Source organism: Henckelia pumila, chromosome 1, assembly GCF_033568475.1.
Source record: "Henckelia pumila isolate YLH828 chromosome 1, ASM3356847v2, whole genome shotgun sequence".
Classification (NCBI taxonomy): Eukaryota; Viridiplantae; Streptophyta; class Magnoliopsida; order Lamiales; family Gesneriaceae; genus Henckelia; species Henckelia pumila.
This window is the reverse complement of record NC_133120.1, coordinates 109,304,171-109,324,998: the sequence shown is the minus strand read 5'-3', so window position 1 is coordinate 109,324,998 and position 20,828 is coordinate 109,304,171. Positions and strand designations below refer to the sequence as shown.

At 38.6% G+C, this 20,828-nt stretch overlaps 1 protein-coding gene across 1 annotated transcript; it reads left to right on the top strand.

Annotated features, from left to right (window-relative positions):
- The first annotated feature begins 1,520 nt into the window (after window positions 1–1,520).
- Window positions 1,521–5,354, top strand: LOC140875491 (UDP-glycosyltransferase 74G1-like). Its single transcript, XM_073279185.1, has 2 exons — window positions 1,521–2,325; window positions 4,531–5,354. The coding sequence occupies exons 1-2, from the start codon at window positions 1,579–1,581 to the stop codon at window positions 5,260–5,262; spliced, it is 1,479 nt and encodes a 492-aa protein (XP_073135286.1). The 5' UTR covers window positions 1,521–1,578; the 3' UTR covers window positions 5,263–5,354.
- The last annotated feature ends 15,474 nt before the right edge of the window (window positions 5,355–20,828 follow it).

Here is a 20,828-nt window from a genome sequence, read left to right as displayed (position 1 = left end):
GTAAATTTATATTATTTTAAATTGGACAAGTTATTTTTTAATAATAATACTTGTTTTAATTTGAAAATATATAACGAATAATATAGTATGCTTTTCTGAGATTTGAAATTTTTAAATTTTTTTAGGCAAGCAAGATATTTCAAATCATTGGATTTCAAATTCACTTTTTGAGATTCTATGTCCATCCAAGCAAGAGATTTAAAAAAAAAAAGAGAATTCAAATCAATGTTTTTCAAATTCCTTAATTTGAAATCTTCTCTCAAATTCAAATACCCTCATCCAAGCACAACCTAAAGTTATTTGATCGACTTACATCTTTTTGATCCAATTTATTTTGTAAACCTTAACAAATTACTCATTCTATCTCAATTATATATATATATATATATATATATATATATATATAATTTTGCTATCCTGCCCACCCACCGTGCCCACATAATGTGCCCACCATGAAGTGGCAACTCAACTATTTTGCTATCCTGCCCACCCACCGTGCCCACATAATGTGCCCACCATGAAGTGGCAACTCAACTATTTTGCTATCCTGCCCACCCACCGTGCCCACATAATGTGCCCACCATGAAGTGGCAACTCAACTATTGGACGTATATATATATATATATATATATATATATATATATATATATACATATATAATTTTGCTATCCTGCCCACTCACCGTACCCACCTAATGTGCCCACCATGAGGTGACACTCAACTATTGGATGTGATGAATTGTGCGTCCAATAGTTGAGTGCCACTTCATGGTGGGCACATTATGTGGGCACGGTGGGTGGGCAGGATAGCAAACTTTATATATATATATATATATATATATATATATATATATATATATATTTCATTTTTTGAATGTCGCAGTTTTTTTTTTTAATGTCGCAGATATATATGTAATCAAAATTCTTCATTTTTTAGCTTTTTTTTTTTTTTTTTTATCAACACATATATGCTAACTAAATTTTTAAAAACATTTATACAAAATAAAAAATAAGATAAGAAATTTATTTGTTATACTTATTTAGTTATTTTAAAACAATTTTTAAAATATTTACAAACATGTGGTCTGCTCGTTGTGTTTAATTATTATTATTATTTTTGGAAAGAGACGCCTCAACTATCCCATTTATGGTTAACTTATCATCTAAGTTATTAGTTATTGTGGGCTTGACCGTAATAAATTATATTTGCATTTGTCTCTTATTATTATTATAGAGTTGGAAAACAAATCGTAGGGTATTATTGACTATTGAAATCAGGATACGTACAAGGAATAACAATATGTATGTATGCTTATACATATGACTATGCGTTATTAATAATGTAAAAATATTTTTTGTTAATGTGTATCTATATATTTATTTCACAGGGTTTTTGAATAAGAATACTCTTGATATTTCATGTTCAACTTCGTAAATAATTATTTGAGCGTTAATAAAATACATGTATTATGTGATTGACATTGCAATAGCTTTTGAGATTACGAAATCATCCCAAATATATTTTACAAAACATAATTAAATCGGACCACATAACACGTTACGAAGCATAACGATCTGCATGATTTATAGTCAACTTATCTTAAAGATAAATTTAATAGAACTCTGGCTCGTGCAAGAATTAACTCAACTGAAGCTATCTGTTCATTCGAAAATGGAGAAAAAGCCAAAGGAAGAAGGAAGACCCCACTGCCTGGTGCTCTCATTTCCCCTGCAAGGCCACATCAACCCCATGTTCCAATTCTCCAAGCGCTTGAAACACGCAGGAATCCCCAGAATCACCCTCGTCACCACCAAATCCTTCCTCAAATCCGTCCAGAATTTCTCCCACCCGGTGGAGGCCATCTCAGACGGTTTCGACGACGGCGTACCGGAGTCTGTGAGCCCGGAAGTATTCATCGGTCGCTGCTCGGAATATGGGTCCAGAACATTGGCGGAGCTGGTGGAGAAGCTCCGGAGCTCGGGGTCACCCGCTGATTGCGTGATATACGACCCGTTTTACCCGTGGGTGCTGGATGTGGCTCAGAAGTTTGGATTGATGACCGCCGTTTTCTTTACGCAGCCGAATTCGGTGAACTGTATCTACTTCAACGCGTACACAGGGGAGCTTAAACTTCCGGTACTTATGGAGGATGGGATTCGGATTATTCCGGGTGGGTTTCCGGTTCTCGACCGCTCCGATCTTCCTTCGTTTATCCAGGATCATGAGTCGGATCCCAAGAGATCCGAGATCATGTCGGAACAGTTCAGGAATGTGGAGCGGGTCGACTGGGTTTTTGTCAACACATTTCACCACTTGGAACAAGAGGTACGTACGTACATGAGGCCAGGGAGATCGAATATATATTAGTGTTAATTTCCGAAACTAATGTATAAATGTATTCAAACGTTTTCATTTCATGGGTTTTTTTTATTTTTACTGTAAATAAAAAAATAAATTTCAAAAATACCGTAAAATTTAAAAAATATCATCAATACTGTAAAACTCCAAATCTGACAGCGGATGCTCAAACCACGTAGGCTATGTCCGCTCCTAGTAGGAGCGGACGCTGCCCAGTAGGAAGCATCCTCCGCCACGAGGAGCGGATGCTGCCTACTAGGCAGCGTCCTCCGCCACGAGGAGCGGATGCTGCCTACTAGGCAGCATACGTGGCCACACAATACTCATTTAATATTATTTTAATTATAATATATAGTACGGAAGTATTAAATTATTGAGTTATTTGCACCAAATATCTATGTGCACACTTTTCCATGTGAAATTCTGACATTTTAAAAAATTAGCACACTTGTCCCTTCAAATGAGTGATTGTTGCGCACGCGCCCTCATGCGACTGGACAAAGATTTTGATATTTTTTTGCACCAAATACCCCTGTGAAATGTTAAAAATGCATATTTGACCCATGTGAAAATAATTTTTAAATCTATTCAACTCATAATACACGATTTTTATAAAAATTTAATTATAAAACATCTAGCAAACATTTTTTGTTTTATTAAAAATGCATTCATAAACGATATTTAAATACCTAAAAGTACCAAAATATTAAATCAAAATGATAAGTGCATGATAAGTACCAAATATTTTTAATTTTATTTATTTTAATTTTTAATTTTTAATTCATAATTTTTAATTAATTTATTTATAAAATAATTATTATTTTAACTCTTTATCATTATTTTATCAAATCACTTTTTGTTTTCAACTTCTCCATTAAACATGATTCATAAATAAAGATTTAAATATTTAAAAATATCAAAATATTCAACCAACTGATAAGTTCATGAATGTTACTTTTTCGATTTAAAATTATATAAGCATTTTATTTTATTATTGTTTATTACAAATGTGCAATGCATATTCTTGAAAAATTTAAATTTTGGTTCAATAATATAGAGTCCTAAATCGAAAAAGCAATATGTTTGACTTATCAGTTCAGTCTAATATTTGGTACTTGAAATTATTTAAATACTTGTTTATGAAAATCGTGTATTATGAGTTGAATAGATTTAAAAATTATTTTCACATTAGTCAAATATGCATTTTTAAAATTTCATAGGGGTATTTGGTGCAAAAAAATATCAAAATCTTTGTCCAGTCGCATGAGGGGCGCGTGCGCAACAATCACTCATTTGAAGAGGCAAGTGTGCTAATTTTTTAAAATGTCAGGGTTGAAGACGCCTGTTAAAATTTCACATGGGAGAAGTGTGCATTTTCAATATTTCATAGGGGTTTTGGTGCAAATAACTCAATAATTTAATACTCACGGACTATATATTATAATTAAAATAATATTAAATGAGTAATGTGTGGCCACGTAGGCTGCCTAATAGGCAGCGTCCTCCGCCACGAGGAGCGGACGCTGCCTATTAGGCAGCATCCGCTCCTCGTGGCGGAGGATGCTGCCTACTGGGCAGCGTCCGCTCCTCGTGGCGGAGGATGCTGCCTACTGGGCAGCGTCCGCTCCTACTAGGAGCGGACGCGGCCTACGTGTGTCTGAGCATCCGCTGTCAGATTTGGAGTTTTACAGTATTCCTGATATTTTTTAAATTTTACGGTATTTTTGAAATTTGTTTTTTTATTTACAGTAAAAATAAAAAAAACCCTCATTTCATGATATGAATTAGGTGTATTTTCATCATCAAATTAATTAGATTATCTCCATCTTCTATCTTGTTATCTTAATTATATATATGACAATATTGTATATGAAGTGTTTTAAATGATTTCTTCTCTGACAATTATATATATATATATAATACATGGAATATAATATCCCACCCACTTATAGCTACGTTATAGTTATATGTACATTGAGTTTACACATTAGGTTATACATTACATTTGAAATTAATTAAATGATTATTTTATATGCATTTTTGAAATATTTTTTTCCAAATAAAGAGTAGGAATAATGATGTAATTTCAAGTAATAAGCCGACGCATAGCCCTCCGTATATATGTCATTACATCTTATAATATAATTTTATTCGTGCATTTTATAAAAGTAGGTAACAGATTGGATGTTAAAGTACATGGCTATGAGAACCATAGGCCCAACCATGCCATCCATGTTCTTGGACAAACGGATTCCACACAACCGCCAATACGGACTCAGTATATTTACGCCGATCACCGATCCCTGTTTCGAATGGCTCGACCAACAGCCAGTCCGGTCCGTCGTCTACGTATCATTTGGGAGTTTCGCTAAGCCTACGGTCGAGCAGATGCATGAATTGGCCCTCGCGCTCAAATCAGTCGACCGGCCTTTCTTGTGGGTGGTTCGAGCGTCCGAGGAATCTAAACTTCCCACGGACTATAAAGAGGAGACACGAGACACGGGGCTCGTCGTGGCGTGGTGCCCGCAACTACAAGTCTTGGAGCACGAGGCGGTGGGGTGTTTCGTGACACATTGCGGGTGGAATTCGACGTTGGAGGCGTTGAGCTTGGGGGTCCCCATGGTGGCGATGCCGCAATGGAGCGATCAGCACACGAATGCCAAGTTCGTCGAGGATGTTTGGCGGACGGGGATGAGGGCGAAAAGGGACGAAAAAGGGCTTGTCGGGCGAGAGGAGATCGTTCGTTGCGTGAAACTTGTGATGGAAGGGGAGAAGGAGGAGGAGATCATGAGATCGAATTCGATCAAGTGGAAGGAATTGGCTAGGAAAGCTGTGGATGAAGGAGGGAGTTCCGATCAAAATATTCAAGAATTTGTTTCCTCTTTAATGAGGTTGAAGTTTTGATAAAATACGATGGATAAAAGTACGGTTTGTTTCGTATTTTTTTTTTTATCTCTATATATTCTATAATATATGTTACGTTATATGTTACAAGGTCCTCGAGGTACATTATTTGATTGATTTTTCATTTAACTATTTAAATTCATCATTGTCATACGTACTAAACAGGTTGGTGTTGACTTGGGAATTCATGATATTGGGCCACATCACAAAGACTACTCGAGGCCCAAAGAAAAATGGCCCATATCACGACAGTACAATATTGCTGATTCGCCCGAAGTATTGGTCTGATATTATCCATAATAAATATTGTATAATTTGAGAGATCGTCTTACTGATATCTTGGTTAATCAAATGGGTTAATCTAATAAAATATAATATTTTTATTTAAAAATAATATTTTCAAGAATAACTCAATAAGTATCTATAAGTATTACTCATTATTTTAATTCTTATATATTATTCTTGGTTTTTTGTTAAAATTTCTAATCTGGATGTATTTCAAATCCTAGCTACGCTATTGCTTCTCATACAGGCAACGACGACAAAGGATTTCAAAATGTATGTTTTATTTTACGGATTTGAAACAGGCCCGGACCTGTTATAATAAAAATAAGGCAAGTGCCTCAGGCCCAAAAAATTTTGGGGCACCAAAATCTTTTAAAAAAAATAATTAATATATATGTTAATGAGCCCATTTTAAATAAGCCCATAAATAATTTTGATAAGCCCTTCTTTCTATCCAAATAAAAAAAGTCTTATTTTAGTTATTAAGAAGAAAATGAATGGGACATTCGACATTAGAGTGAGGCTAGCGCGGGAGAAGAAATCTTCAGAATTCAGATTGAATAAAATTTCACATTCAAATTTCAAATACTCGATCGATGGGCCATGTGAATAACGCCTTGAATATTCCATTCATGTAAATGATATATATTATTTTAGATTAGGTTTTTTTTTTAACTTTCTTCTAATTTTTGTCTAATTCGTTAATGGTGATGCAGGATGGGTGAAGAATTCCAAATTTATAGAGCAAGTTTCGTCCTCTTATGACAAGGAAGATCAACTTGTATTGGTTCGGAACATGAATTTTATGTTCTGTTTGGATTTTTTTTTTTTAGTATTTGCTTATAGCATATTGTTTTTGATTTTTTATTTTTTCTAATTTTTTTTTTTAGAATTTATGTTACAAACACTATTATTTATATATGAAAATTAAGCTTTGAGGGAACCATTTTTTACGCTCGCCTCATGCCTCAATATCTCAGCTCCGAACTGATTTGAAATATAAAAGTCAAATGTGTGTTGCCGCCTCTGTTGTGTTGTTTACGTGGAAGTTGACTTTCACTTGATATAGGTAAATTTAAAGTTGACCAAATTTTTTAAAAAATTTGCCTGTCGCCTAGTGGTTCACGTTTGAGGAAAATTTAAACGTAATTTTCTTAATCGGGACTTTCTAGTGGAGATTAGTAATTGGTTCAGGAATATAGACAATTACTTAGTAAATCCCAATTATAAATTTTTATATACACTCAAGTTTCTATATATTTAGTAGTATTTTTCTTGTTTGTTTGTTTTACTAATAAACTTTCAACCAATGGCGGAGCCAGTATTTTTGGTCTATCCGAGCTAAAACTTTAAGCTTCCGAATCTTTCAATATTTTGAATTGAGATGCCCGGGCTAACACCAAATTAATCCAAAATTTTTTCAAAATTTCTATATACAAAAATTTGAAAAAATTTCGGGCCACCAGTGTGGCTCCGCCACTGCTTTCAACAATGCCATATAAGAAAACGAAAACGTGGATGACCAAAACTATGACCAAATCGCACGAATATATTTACGAATATAAACTTGAATAGATTCAAGGGCTAGCCAGAAAATCTACCGATCCTGAGATGAGAAGCTGATTGATCCAATAAATTAAATATTTAATAACCAAACTATATAATAATAGACTAATTTATAATTAAGAAACACTTACACATTTAATGTCAAACACAAAATATGACATAGTGACACCGAACAAAATAAAACTACTGAAGATATGCCCTGCGATTTTTCATAAAATAGAACACATCAATTCTATGAACATGATTTCTAAGGAAATGAATTTCTTAATGTACATTAAGTCACGCCCATCAGGCCATCACCATGGGGTTGCCAAGTGCCATTATAAAATTGTTGCCAATTTTAATTCACAGATACAAAATAATGCAAATGGAACATACACGGTAAACCATGTGTTTTCAAGACCCCGCTGATTTATATTAAATTACTAAAAGTCTATTATACCTGGAAAAATCGAAGAACTCCTCAGTAGAAATGGAGCCACGACCCATGAGCCAGGGTTTCGAGTTTCAAATTGTTCACGATTTACACCCAAAACTTGGTATTAAAATGAACCTTATGGTGCGAGAAACAAAAAACCTACATCAGTTTTGATTTTTGAGATTTTTGAGATAGCACGGTTGCACTAGCAGATGGAGGCGTTTTTTGACAAGAAATAACTGTCGAGTTAGATGAATTTAGGACAGAAAGTGAGAAATCTATTTTGATCTGTTAATTGAGTTTTCTCTTTTTTATTGGATTAAAAAACTCATTGACCTAAAAAAATGTAACAAGTTAACTGCCTAAAAATCTGAGCTTAAGCCCAATAAAAACTAAAACCCAATTCCCAATATTTATTAATAATTTTTTTGAAAAAAACTGTTAGAACCTAATGGAGATAATTAGGTTCTATTGACAATTTTAGATATTTAAAGTGATTATGCAAGTACGCAAGCGGAAGACTTAAATCAATCAAAATAAATGCGTAAAGTAAATAAAGCAGTAAAAGAGATAGGATATGTTTATGAAAGTTCGACGATAAATCGTCTACGTCTCCCCTACTTGGTTAAGATTGATTAACCAAGAATCTACTAGCACTCCAAGGATAGCCGTACAACACAACACGATCACCGCGCCGATACAAATCGATACGCTTGGTCTTAAGGGCTCCAAAGGATAGCCTCAACAATCGCTCAATACATTCGGCTTCACACTCGAGTGTTTACAACAATTGTACAACCAACTCACAAATAATTTTTACAAACAACTCTCGATTTTGAACGAATATGTTGAATAACTCTTGATAGCACACTGATATACCTCAATAAAGTATCTCCTTGGATGAGCTGAAGAAACTCCTCCAACAAAAGATGAACTGCTGCTGGCCTGAAACTACGAACAAGAGTGTTAAGAGGCCGGAAGGTGTTCCGGCGTATCCCCTTCGACGCTCAAGTCAGATGCTAGGATAGCGAAATATAGAAAGTGATGTGTGCACACGAGTGTATCAACAAAGAAGAATCATACCAAAACCATAAGAATGCCTTGCAAACTGTTACAATCTTATATTTCAAATTTCTACATGATATAAAATGGTCACACAAAATTATCACCCATATTTTGGATGTTCAAGAACTCTTGTTCAATGGAAATCATTAAAAGCTGTCACAACTAAATTTGTCAGAGCACCACATAAGAAACATGCAATTGCTAAGAATAGTCCTAAGTAACCTCATCTACTTGAAATTTTCAGAACTATAGTATATTGCACAACACAACAGCTATGTATTTACAATGGGCCTTGTTTCTAACTGAACTAGAGCTAGGTTGCAAACAAATTTCACCAATGCATAAGTGCTACAATATTTCATGGGATTTCTGGCAGTTGTAGAGATTGCACTACTGGAAAAAGGAGTGCCTCCACAAGTTGACCCAAGAATGAATGTGATTGATGGAGGCGAGAGGAGAAAGTGGGCAATTCAACCTTTTCTGCGAGTATTGTAAAACTGCACTTTAAAAAATGATTACACTTTGATATTTTTTGTTACGGGGGGAACCACACCTCTTTGCCACCTGTCCCCTATTCGATCCACTAGTAAATGCCTCCTGATGCGAACTGCTATATGACTAAGAAAGGCCAAGTCTTTTTACATACTGAAAAGTGACCCAACTCATAAAGGAGAAATACACTAAAAATAAACAAGCTCGTTTGAGTAGAATGATACTTGGATATGGAAGGGACATCCTAGTCGCACAGACACGGTGGATGATAGAGATAAATTGCCGCAGAAGTGCAGCCAAGGTAATGGATAAAAAAGAAGTTGCCAAGCCAGCAATGAGTCCAGCAATCAAGTCCCATCTCCAATATCTTATTGACGCCCCACTGGAAAACCAGGACTTTGACATCCTTATGAACCTAAAATGACAAGAGCATCATGATATATATTAAGGCAAAGCACACAATTGAAAAGCATACATACAGTGGACTTATGGACAAATAAATTTCCATCAGCCGAAAAACATTATTGCGAAGAAAATTTAATGCAGGGGTAAAGCATTTCTCCAGAAACAATTTTGAGAATAGAAAGTAAGCACCAGTTTAAACAAAACTTAATGAGAATAAATAATTCCAAACCACTCAACAGAAAAACCAATCATATTCCCTAACCCAAAAAATGGTAAAGGAAACCAATTGAACATTTTGAAGTTAGATGGATGCAAATTCAATAAAGATCAAATTTAATTCCTCAATGCAAAGTGCAAACATCCATGAAATGAAAGAGAACTGATGCCCAAGTTTGAAATTACTAACTACTTAAACCACAATAATTTGACGAGATTGGAGGCCTGATATTGATTGTTTTTTACATTACTTGTTGAACTTAAACGTTTCCTTTCGGTATATCTCCTATATTTTGTTCCTAAGAGCTTTCCAACTTTGAAGAATCTTTTACAATACTAACAAAGGTTTAGTCAAATTGCCCTGGTTGATGCAACCAAATCAATTTCTAATGCATGCATTGATTATCGTCAGTAGCTTTTATACAGAATAATGACCAAGTACTTTAATCATAGCCTTTTCACACTAATGAAAATTGATCTTCCGGATGGTTAAGATTTAAGTTGCAGTGGCATTGAGCACAGCCTTTAGGTAGCCAATACATGGCTTTGATAGGATATGAGTCATGAGATGTTTCAACGTCACCTATTCTAAACCACAGCACATTATCTCTTTGTACAAGTCACCTTCATGACGGAGAATATAGTTTTTCTTCTTATAAACGTGAATTTATGTTAAACATAGGAAAGAAATAGCTTTTACTTACAACATGAAATAGCGTTTAAGCTAGCATCTCAACAGTAGATGGATCCTGGACCTGGCAGTCAAATAAACCTTTGTGATTCATGCTCACTTTAGAAATCCCCAGTGTATACCAGCATTGATAAGTTTCATTAACCTGAGCAAGCACACTAAATCAGTATGGATGAATAAAACACGTGCAAGAAAATATTCACAATAAATTTACGAAGCTATAATGAGACTTCTGATTTTTAAAAGCTGCTTGAGACAAACTCTCAAAGCGACAAAACCCAATAGTTTAGATGACAATATAAAAATTAGGATCCAAATAATAAAATTAAACCTGGTATTTATAGGAGAGGACTCCGGATCTTACGCTTACCTTCCTTATCAGGAATCCGAGAATCCCGGGATTACGATCCCGAATATGTAGGCGGAGATCTCGTCTGAATCTAACTTGACAAAGGAAATATCGCCATGTACATTTTATGCGAGCTGAACTGTCGTCTCTAAAACTCTATATTGCTGCTCTCCCAAGGTTGTCCAACCCATCTACTAAGCTAACTCCCTACTGACATCGGGGCCGAGCTGAGCTCCCAAGATCCAGAGCTGAGCTCCCTACCCGAGCTGGGAATTATGATGGGAGAGCTTAGCCGAGCTCCCGACCCGAATTGGGAATTATGATGGGAGAGCTTGGCCAAGCTCCCGAGCTCCTGAGGCCGAGCTCTCGACCCGAGCTGGGATTTATGATGGGAGAACTTGGTCGAGCTCCCGAGCTCTTGAGGCCGAGCCCCCGAACAGTTCTGGCTGATTAGGGATGATATTTTATCTTAGGGTCATCGATGAGCTAAGGTGATTTCCTCCCCCGGGTATCACAAGTCCCTCCCACAAAAGTCGAATTGAGGTCAAAGACTCAAAATTCATTTTTATTCTGAGATGACCCTAAGTGAATGCCGAGCTGAGGTGTAGCGACCCTTACCGAGATCACCTACTAAACAAAACTTAGGCATGCAATTAACTTAATCAAATAGTAAACCAGAATAAGCTGCGGAAACCATAAACAATAATACAATCCCAAGAAAAGGAATATGTAAATATCCGAATAGTTTATACAACCAAATCGAAAGCTGTATCAACCCAATAACAACAGAATAAAATCCTAGACGAAGCTCCAGCTGACTAACCACTGCCTAGCCCCTCTTGGATCCACCCTCCTCGTTCAATCACAAACCTTCCCCATGAAATAGGGTGTCCAGAAACACAGAGTACGAGACGTGAGCATAAAACGCTCAGCACGAGAGTATGAGTATACATGCATGCAAAGTGAACTCCCTATAAAATCGAGGTCAAGGATCAGATAACAAAGACAGACCGGGCCCTGGTATGTAGCACGCTGTGCCGTCGCTTCAGGAGGTGGCTCCCATACCGAAATACCAGTGGATATGCCGGACCCAAATCGATGGAAGTCCAACCACTAACAGGATAGGGTAAAACCCTACTATAGACATCTCGAACGAGATAGCTCAATATGCAAATGTATGAAGCATAAATCAATGACATATAAATCATGCAGTCACATAATACATGCATACTCAGTCAAGATATCTCGAACAGTACTTTCGTACCTCAAATACTAGGCGTGCTCTACCAGCTCTAGGTCTACGCCTATAATCTGCACTACACTGCCAAATGATACTAATATCATTATAGAGCTCTAAAAGCCTTAACTAGGCTATTGTATACTCCTAAATATTTTTAAAAAGCAAAAGCTATACCTTCGTCCGTCGTTAGCCCTTTGTTGTCGATTGCCTCAAAACTAGGCCACAACTCCGCTACGACGCCTGGATCGCTATGCCACTTCCGGATTCCCAATGGGACACCTAGAATTCCCTAGATCTGAGTTAGAAGGCTAAGAAATCGAGAGAAAAGAGGTGAATGGTGTGCTTTGAAATGAATCTCGGCACCTCTATTTATAGACCACGAACAGAACGTCCGTTCCTCAACGTTGCGTCCATTTTGCCTGACGAACGTTGCGTCCGTTCACCATCGTTGCTTCTGATGGTGCCAATGTCACATCAAGTACGTAAGCAGTGATGCATTTTTTATGGCACGAACATTGCATCCGTTCCTAGAACGTTGCTTCCATTTTGCCTGACCCTCCTGACCATTTCTGATCATTCTGGGTCTAATCCCAGGCTCCGTTAATCCATTAGAAGTTTTCTTAATCATGTTTATCGGTTTAATTAGCAATTACTTACTAAAACGGGGTACAGGATACTACATTCTCCCCCACTTAAGATATTTCGTCCTCGAAATCAGATCTTAAGTACTGAACGTAAAACAAGGTGCAGAAACATGCTTTTATTCAAATTGCAAAATTTACAGAGTTTACATCTGAATACACTTTGAAAATGAAATCAAAATAACTCAGGATGTTCTGTGCGCATCCTGCTTTCAAGTTCCCAAGTAGCTTTTTCAGTGCCTCGGCGCTGCCACTGAACTAAAACCAGAGGAATGACTTTATTTCGTAAGACCTTATCCTTATGATGCAGGATACGAATAGGTCTCTCAACATAGGTCAAATCCTTATCCACCTGAACCTCAGACCGCTGTAGAATATGAGACGGATCTGCCACATACCGTCGCAACAGAGATACGTGGAACACGTTGTGAATACTGGACAGATACGGTGGCAAAGCCAGACGATAAGCCAAATCGCCAATGCTCTCCAATATCTCAAACGGACCGATAAATCTGGTAGACAACTTGCCATTAAGGCCAAATCTGAGAATCCTGCGGAAAGGTGACACCCTCAGAAACACTTTCTCCCCAACATCAAACTGCAGAGGCCTACTCTTAGTGTTAGCATAGCTGGCCTGACGATCCTGTGCAGTCTTAATTTGTTTCTTGATCTGATCAACAACATCTACTGCCTGCTGGATAAACTCCGGTCCCTCAGCCTGTCTCTCCCCCACTTCTTCCCAGAAGAGTGGAGTATGACAATGTCGCCCGTACAACGCCTCAAAAGGTTCTATCACAATGATAGTATGATAGCTGTTGTTGTACGCGAACTCGATCAATGGCAAATGATCCTGCCAGGCTGTACCAAAGTCCATAGTTCAAGCTCGAAGCATATCCTCCAAAGTACGGATAGTGAGTTCTGACTGACCATCTGTCTCCGGATGATAGGCAGTACTCAAGCTGAGAGTAGTGCCCATCGCACGCTGAACACTCCCCCAGAACCTAGAAGTGAACCTGGGGTCTCGATCGCTGACAATGCTTACAAGCACTCCATGAAGTCAAACGATCTCCTAAACATACAAACGGGCCATAAGATCCATAGTGTACTCTCGGCTATAGGCAATGAAATGCGCTGATTTGGTGAGTCGGTCCACCACAACTCAGATAGCATCACAATTCATCGAGGACATCGGCAAATGGGTCACAAAATCCATCGTGATAAACTCCAATTTCCACTCCGAAATAGGCAGACTGTGAAGCAAACCTCCAGGTTGTCGGTGCTCTGCCTTGACCTGCTAACACATCAAACATCTCGAAACATACTGATACACACTGCGTTTCATCCCCTTCCACCAAAACCGAGTACGTAGATCCTTGTACATCTTGTTGCTCCCCGGATGAATACTCAACTTGGTGCGATGTGCCTGAGACAAGATCTCCTCTCGCAACTCTTCATCCTGCGGAATGACAAGTCTACCAGACAAACACAGAAAACCATCTGACTGATAGTGAAATCCATACGTACTACCCTCGTTGGCTAGACGAGCCAAACGCTGGGTCTTTGGATCAGACATCTGAGCATCCCGAATCCGTGAATACAAGGCTGACTCAGATAATATCGCAAACATCTGGATACTCTGCATACCTTTCTTATGCTTGAAGGTATACCCTGAGGAACAACACTCCTCGATCGCACTAGACATCGAACAAGTCTGAAGTGCGGATAGTCGCACCTTGCGACTCAAGGCATCAGCAGTGAGATTAGCAGCTCCCGGATGATATTTAATCTCACAATCATAGTCCTTAAGCAAGTCCATCCAACGTCTCTGTCTCATGTTCAACTCCGCCCGAGTGAACAAATACTTGAGACTCTTATGGTCGGTGACGATCTCAAATTTCTCGCCATACAGATAATGACGCCAGATCTTCAAAGCAAACACAATGGCTGCTAACTCCAAATCATGGACTGGATAATTGTCCTCATGCAACTTCAACTGTCTAGAAGCATATGCGATCACATGCCCATTCTGAGTTAGGACACAACCTAACCCCTGAAGAGAAGCATCCGTGTAAACCACATACCCACCAGATCCTGACGGTAATGCCAATACTGGCGCAGAAGTCAACCGCCGTCGAAGTTCACAAAAATTTTCCTCGCACTCGGAGGACCACTCGAAATCAACACCCTTGCGGGTAAGCTGCGTCAACGGTCGAGCTAGCTGAGAGAATTTTAGAATGAAACGACGATAATAACCTGCTAGACCCAGAAAACTACGGATCTCAGCGACCGTCGTTGGACGTGAACAATTAAGCACAGCTTTAATCTTGCTTGGATAAACAGAAATCCCATCCCTGGATATGATATGGCCAATAAAAACCACTCAATCCATCCAGAACTCACACTTGCTCAGTTTGGCGTACAACTTCTCATCCCGAAAAGTCTGCAGTACCACTCGCAAGTGAGAAACATGCTCTTCCGCATTACGCGAATACACCAAGATGTCGTCAATGAAGACCATGACAAACTTGTCTAAATACTCCCTGAAGACACGGTTCATCAGATCCATAAATATAGCCGGCGCATTAGTCAATCCAAATGGCATCACTAAAAACTCATAATGCCCATAGCGAGTACGGAATGCAGTCTTGGCTATGTCATGATTTCGGACTCTCATCTGATGATACCCAGATCTCAAGTCAATCTTGGAGTAAACTGAAGTACCCTGCAGCTGATCAAACAAGTCATCAATACGAGGCAAATGATACTTTTTCTTCATGGTAACTCGATTTAGCTGACGAAAGTCAATGCACAACCGCATAGACCCATCCTTCTTCTTCACAAAGAGAACAGGAGCTCCCCAAGGAGATAGACTAGGACGAATGTACCCCTTGTCCAAAAGATCCTGTAACTGATTCTTCAACTCTCGCATCTCTGACGGAGCCAGACGATACGGTGCTTGAGAAATAGGCGAAGTACCCGACATCAACTCTATGCCAAACTCGACTTCCCTAGCAGGAGGAAAATCCGGAATCTCATCTGGAAATACATCTGAGAATTCATCCACAACAGGAATTCTCTCTATCCCAACGCTCTCAGCGGACAAATCAACTGCATAGATAAGGTAGTCTTCCCCGCCAGACTCTAGAGCTCGACAGACTCTCAAAACTGATACTAAAGGCATCGGGGGTCGCTGTGGGGACTTCGGGTTGCTAATATCGTCTTAAGGGCAATTAATGATTAATCACAATTAATCATATCATTAAAGAGTAAACTAAAACAAAAGAGCAAAACAAAATTTTTTTTTTTAAAACTTCAACCCCTCGCTCGATCGGTCAAATCTTACCGATCGAGCGAGCACAAAATTGCAAGTCTCGGGTTCCAGCCAAAACAGCCCTCGCTCGATCGGTCAAATCTTACCGATCGAGCAGGCATGCTCTGTTCAAAATATCAACAGAATTGCTCTTGTTTTGTTGCTGTCAAAATTTGATTCCAAGCATTCTTAACTACAACTCATCAATCCAATACATGTTATTTCAAGTCTAAAACATGTATACATATGTAAATCAAGTCTAATAACCATGTCATGCATTTATAGATTAACAAGTGATGCAAAAGCTATCAAAAGAACTAGTTATACAACAAGTTCTACAAGTATATAAACATGCTATACTTGATTCCAACTCAATTCGTGACAGCAATACAACATCTAAATCCCGAGTCCACACATGCTAAATCTCTCTCCCGAGATACCCTTGTCGTCTCAGACTAGCTCCTGCCCCACCTGTTGTCATGCACACATACAAAACAAGACAACAGCCGGATATCTGATGAGAATATGATTCCCAGTATAAAAGACATATACATGCGTTAAAATATAAACATATCAACTCTAACCATTTCATTTCAAAGATAGAGTAATATAACGCATATCTAAATCAAGACTTCACATCATACTTCAAATCAAAAGATTTATATAGCGCGCTAACAAGAATTGATTCATCTCAAATCATTGCCATCAAGATTCGTATCCGATCTTGACATGGATATCCATCTATCGTCGTCTCATCAGACTCGAAAATAAGGTCCATCTGACCTTGGCATTAGAATCAATTCAATATCAAATCATATCATATCATAAGCAATAAAGATCCACTACCTGTGATGAATCGACAATAACATAAGTTCTACCTCAAGAACAAGTACATAAACAAGTATGTGATTTGTTCGGGATAACTCAAGAAGCATCATTCTCGAGTATCAAATCCCTGACTCTCGATGTCATCTTATACCTTTCGTTTCGTTGAGTCGTAGTTGCTTCAAATCTGAACAACCTACATCAAAGAATAGCAATCAAACTTGTTCAAGTTCATCATCTCATCTTCAAGGTAGCACAACTTCAACCTTGAGCTATTCAATCTCGTTTCTCGAACGATAAAGTCTTGAGTCCGAATCTCTTATTTATAAATCTGAAATATAGCATATCAAGCTATTTATATCAGCTACAAACTCACATAAAAATCTGCCCAATCACATCTCAAACTTCAAGGCAAAACAAGTTACAAACTTTGCTCAATTCTTGGCCGATTCAAAATATAGCTTTCCGAACTCGAAAAATTCATATTCAATCTGATATGAAGTGTAAATGTGCTGCATATATCAGCAAACAACTCATATCTAACTCAGCTCAAGCATTCATAACTCAATACTAGCCAATTCGTGAATAGACGGTATGACGGTTAAACTTCGGCAACCGTAATTCATTGCTATCAACTCTATCATTCAAATACATGCCATCTACATCTTGTATCAGCCATTAGACATCATATATCAGCTACATCAGTAGGTATATTGTAGTAACTTAGATTCTATTTTAAGATAATAATATGTTAAACATGATTAAGGGTTGGTAATTAATCAATTTCGGAGTGTTATTTGTGAGGCCTCGATTCTAATCATCTAATCTCAGAATAAAAAATAATTACGCATACAAGATCTAAGATTAAAAGCAAAGTTTTTTTTTTTTTTTTTTTTACACAGGGTAACGCGCGGGCGCGCCACCCGAGGCGCGGGCGCGCATACAGCCCTGCCCGGGCCTCCGAGAAAGGGAGCAGAACGCGCGGGCGCTCCTCACCAGGCGCGGGCGTGCATGGCCTGCTGTTTCAGCTCAAAATAAGGCTCCAAAAGTGCAATCCAACACCCGGAAAGGCTCCGACATGATCCAACTAACACTTTTTCAACAACGAAGTATTCAATTACAAGAAAGAGTAGAACATGCATCAATTCTAAGTTTCAAAATCCAAAATACAAATCGAGTTCGAATACAAAACATATCAAGTTCGAGTTCTAACATGCTCCAATCTTAAACTAGATAAACATGCTAATTCGACTTCTAAACCGAGTCTCACTTCTACTACTTGCCCTCGAAGCTAACCATGCCTCTTCTGACTTGTTCCTGCCCCACCTGTTGCCAAGTACACATACAAAACAAAGCAACAGCCGGATAACCGGTGAGAACGACATTCCCAGTAAAAACAACATAACAAGTAATACAAGTAACAAACATGATTTCAATACAATAACGAAATCAATAACATCGTAATGAATGCATGTCTTTAAACAGGGATATTAAATCTGATAACGAGGGATTGCAGCTGTGCCTTTGGGATCCCGAGGGTAAGATCACGTAACAACTCACCGACTCTCCCAATCGAGGTGGTGCCACGTATCTCACTCCTCTAGACTTTGAGCAACTATAATGAGTATGCTAGCACCAGACGAAACGACTACGACCTGGGCCACTCAATCATAGTTCCCAAACGTCTAAACAAAAAGGGCGGTTCTGCCCGCTGAAAACAAGATTGGCTCAAGATGAATGCATAACAGAAACATAAAACATAAGCCAAAACAATCAAACAAGACACAAGTTCCTCATGCTAGAACAAGTGTAGATGCAAGTACGTGATTTCAAAAGGGAAAACTCGAGAACCACAGTCCCGAGTATGCTATCCCGCTGCGATGACTGCTTTTACCTTTCAATGCAGTATCTCCAACTCTGGATAAGCTACAAAAGAGATTGTATAAACAACTACACAATCTAACAACAACAAGGCAACGGTTCAAGGAAAACTCTTTATACCGTTCTTCGTCCAACTCTCGACGAACAATGCTGCTAACACAGGGCTCGACAAACTCCAACGAATCTGTAAGAATTCAAGAGTTGATCAACAACCACAATCACTCACACGCCAAGACTTCAATCAATACAAAAACGATTCGAAAACCCAAAACTCAAACCGACGGCATAACGGCTATAAACTGAACAAACCGGAAATGCAGACAGCAGTTCAATACCGATATCAACTCATATCAATGCCCAAAACAACAATAACAAAGCAAACCCATCAATCTAAAAATCCACATTTTCGAAAATGGCTTCCAAAAATCATAACAAATCCGAACGTCGCTCTAATTCAAAACCGACAGATAATAAACGATCAGAACTCTGTCTAGAACAACATACTCGAATCTCGAATGATTCTAACAACATCCAAAAACTAGAATGTATCCGATCGTAGAAGAACTTACAATATAACAGAGCTCTCACTGCAGTGATCGATAATCTGCCTTCAGAAATAAATTCCAACGGTCGGATCGAGCTCGGGATGAAATCTAGAAGCTTGAAGAATCGATTTCTTCAACAATGGAGGAGGGAGGCGTGAAGAGGAAGGTGATGGAGAAGAGAATGGGTCCAAAAGCCTTATAAATATCTATAAAAACCGATAATTGCGTTTTAGTCCCTGAAAAATCCAATTTTTGCAAAAAGGACCCTGATCAAAATCAAACCGGCTCGAGAACTCTGTAATCTCTGATTAACTCAAATAAATTCAATTAAGATAAAAACGGGGCGTTACAATTCTCCCCCACTAAGAAGAGATTTCGTCCTCGAATCCACAAGAACCATAACTCATAAGATAGAATAAAGAAATAAAGACAGTAAGAAGAACTCACGTCATCCGAATAACTCCGGAAATCGCTGTCTCATGTCAGATTCTGTCTCCCAAGTCGCTTTCTCGACGCCGTGACGGCTCCACTGCACTTTCACCAATGGAATCAACTTGGTTCTGAGTTGCTTTTCTTTCCGATCAAGGATCTGAATCGGTCGCTCAAAATATCTCAGGGTCTCGTCTAACTCGGCTTCGTCAGGCTGAAGGATATGAGAAATATCTGGTTGATACTTTCGCAGCATAGAGACGTGAAAAACGTCGTGAATACCAGATAAAGACGGAGGAAGTGCAAGTCTGTAGGCAAGATCGCCTATTTTCTCGAGAATTTCGTACGGACCGATGAATCTCGGAGATAACTTTCCTCTCTTACCGAATCTGACGGTGCCTCTGAATGGAGAAATCTTAAGGAATACACGGTCTCCCTGCTCAAAACTCAGAGGTCGACGTCTGACATTCGCATACTTCGCCTGTCTATCTTGAGCTGACTTCATTCTGGTCTGAATGATCTTAACTTGCTCTGCCATATCTCTAAGCATCTCCGGTCCCAAATCTGGTGACTCGGACAATTCATCCCAAAACAACGGAGACGGTACTTTCTACCATACAAAGCCTCAAAAGGCGCCATACCGATACTCGCTTGGAAGCTGTTGTTGTAAGAAAACTCGACAAGAGGCAAAGAATCCTGCCAACTAGTGCCAAAGTCTAGCACTACCGCTCGCAGCATATCCTCCAACATCTGGATAGTCCGCTCTGACTGTCTATCTGTCTGAGGATGATAAGCTGTACTCAGATGCAATCGAGTACCAAGTGCCCCCTGAAGACTGTGCCAGAAGTGAGAAGTGAATCTAGGATCTCTGTCTGAAACGATCGACTTCGGCACACCATGCAATCTCACAACATTGCTAACATACAACTCAGCCATCTGATCATGACGATACGTCATCCTGTACGGAATAAAACACGCAGACTTCGTCAATCGGTCGATCACTACCCAAATAGCATCGCATCCTCGAACGGATCGTGGTAGCTTCGTGACAAAATCCATAGAAATGTGATCCAATTTCCATTCAGGAACAGATAGGCTGTGAAAAAGACCACCTGGTCGCTTCCGCTCTGCTTTCACTTGCTGACAATTCAAACACCGAGATACAAATCCCGCAACATCGTCCTTCATTCTCTTCCACCAGAACTGAC

What these genes read in the sequence shown, in the direction of transcription:
- LOC140875491 (XM_073279185.1), top strand. Translation starts at nt 1,579, where the DNA reads ATGATTTATAGTCAACTTATCTTAAAGATAAATTTAATAGAACTCTGG. An exon ending in TTCACCACTTGGAACAAGAG is followed by an intron (nt 2,326 to 4,530) that starts GTACGTACGTAC and finishes TTATAAAAGTAG; the next exon opens with GTAACAGATTGGATGTTAAA.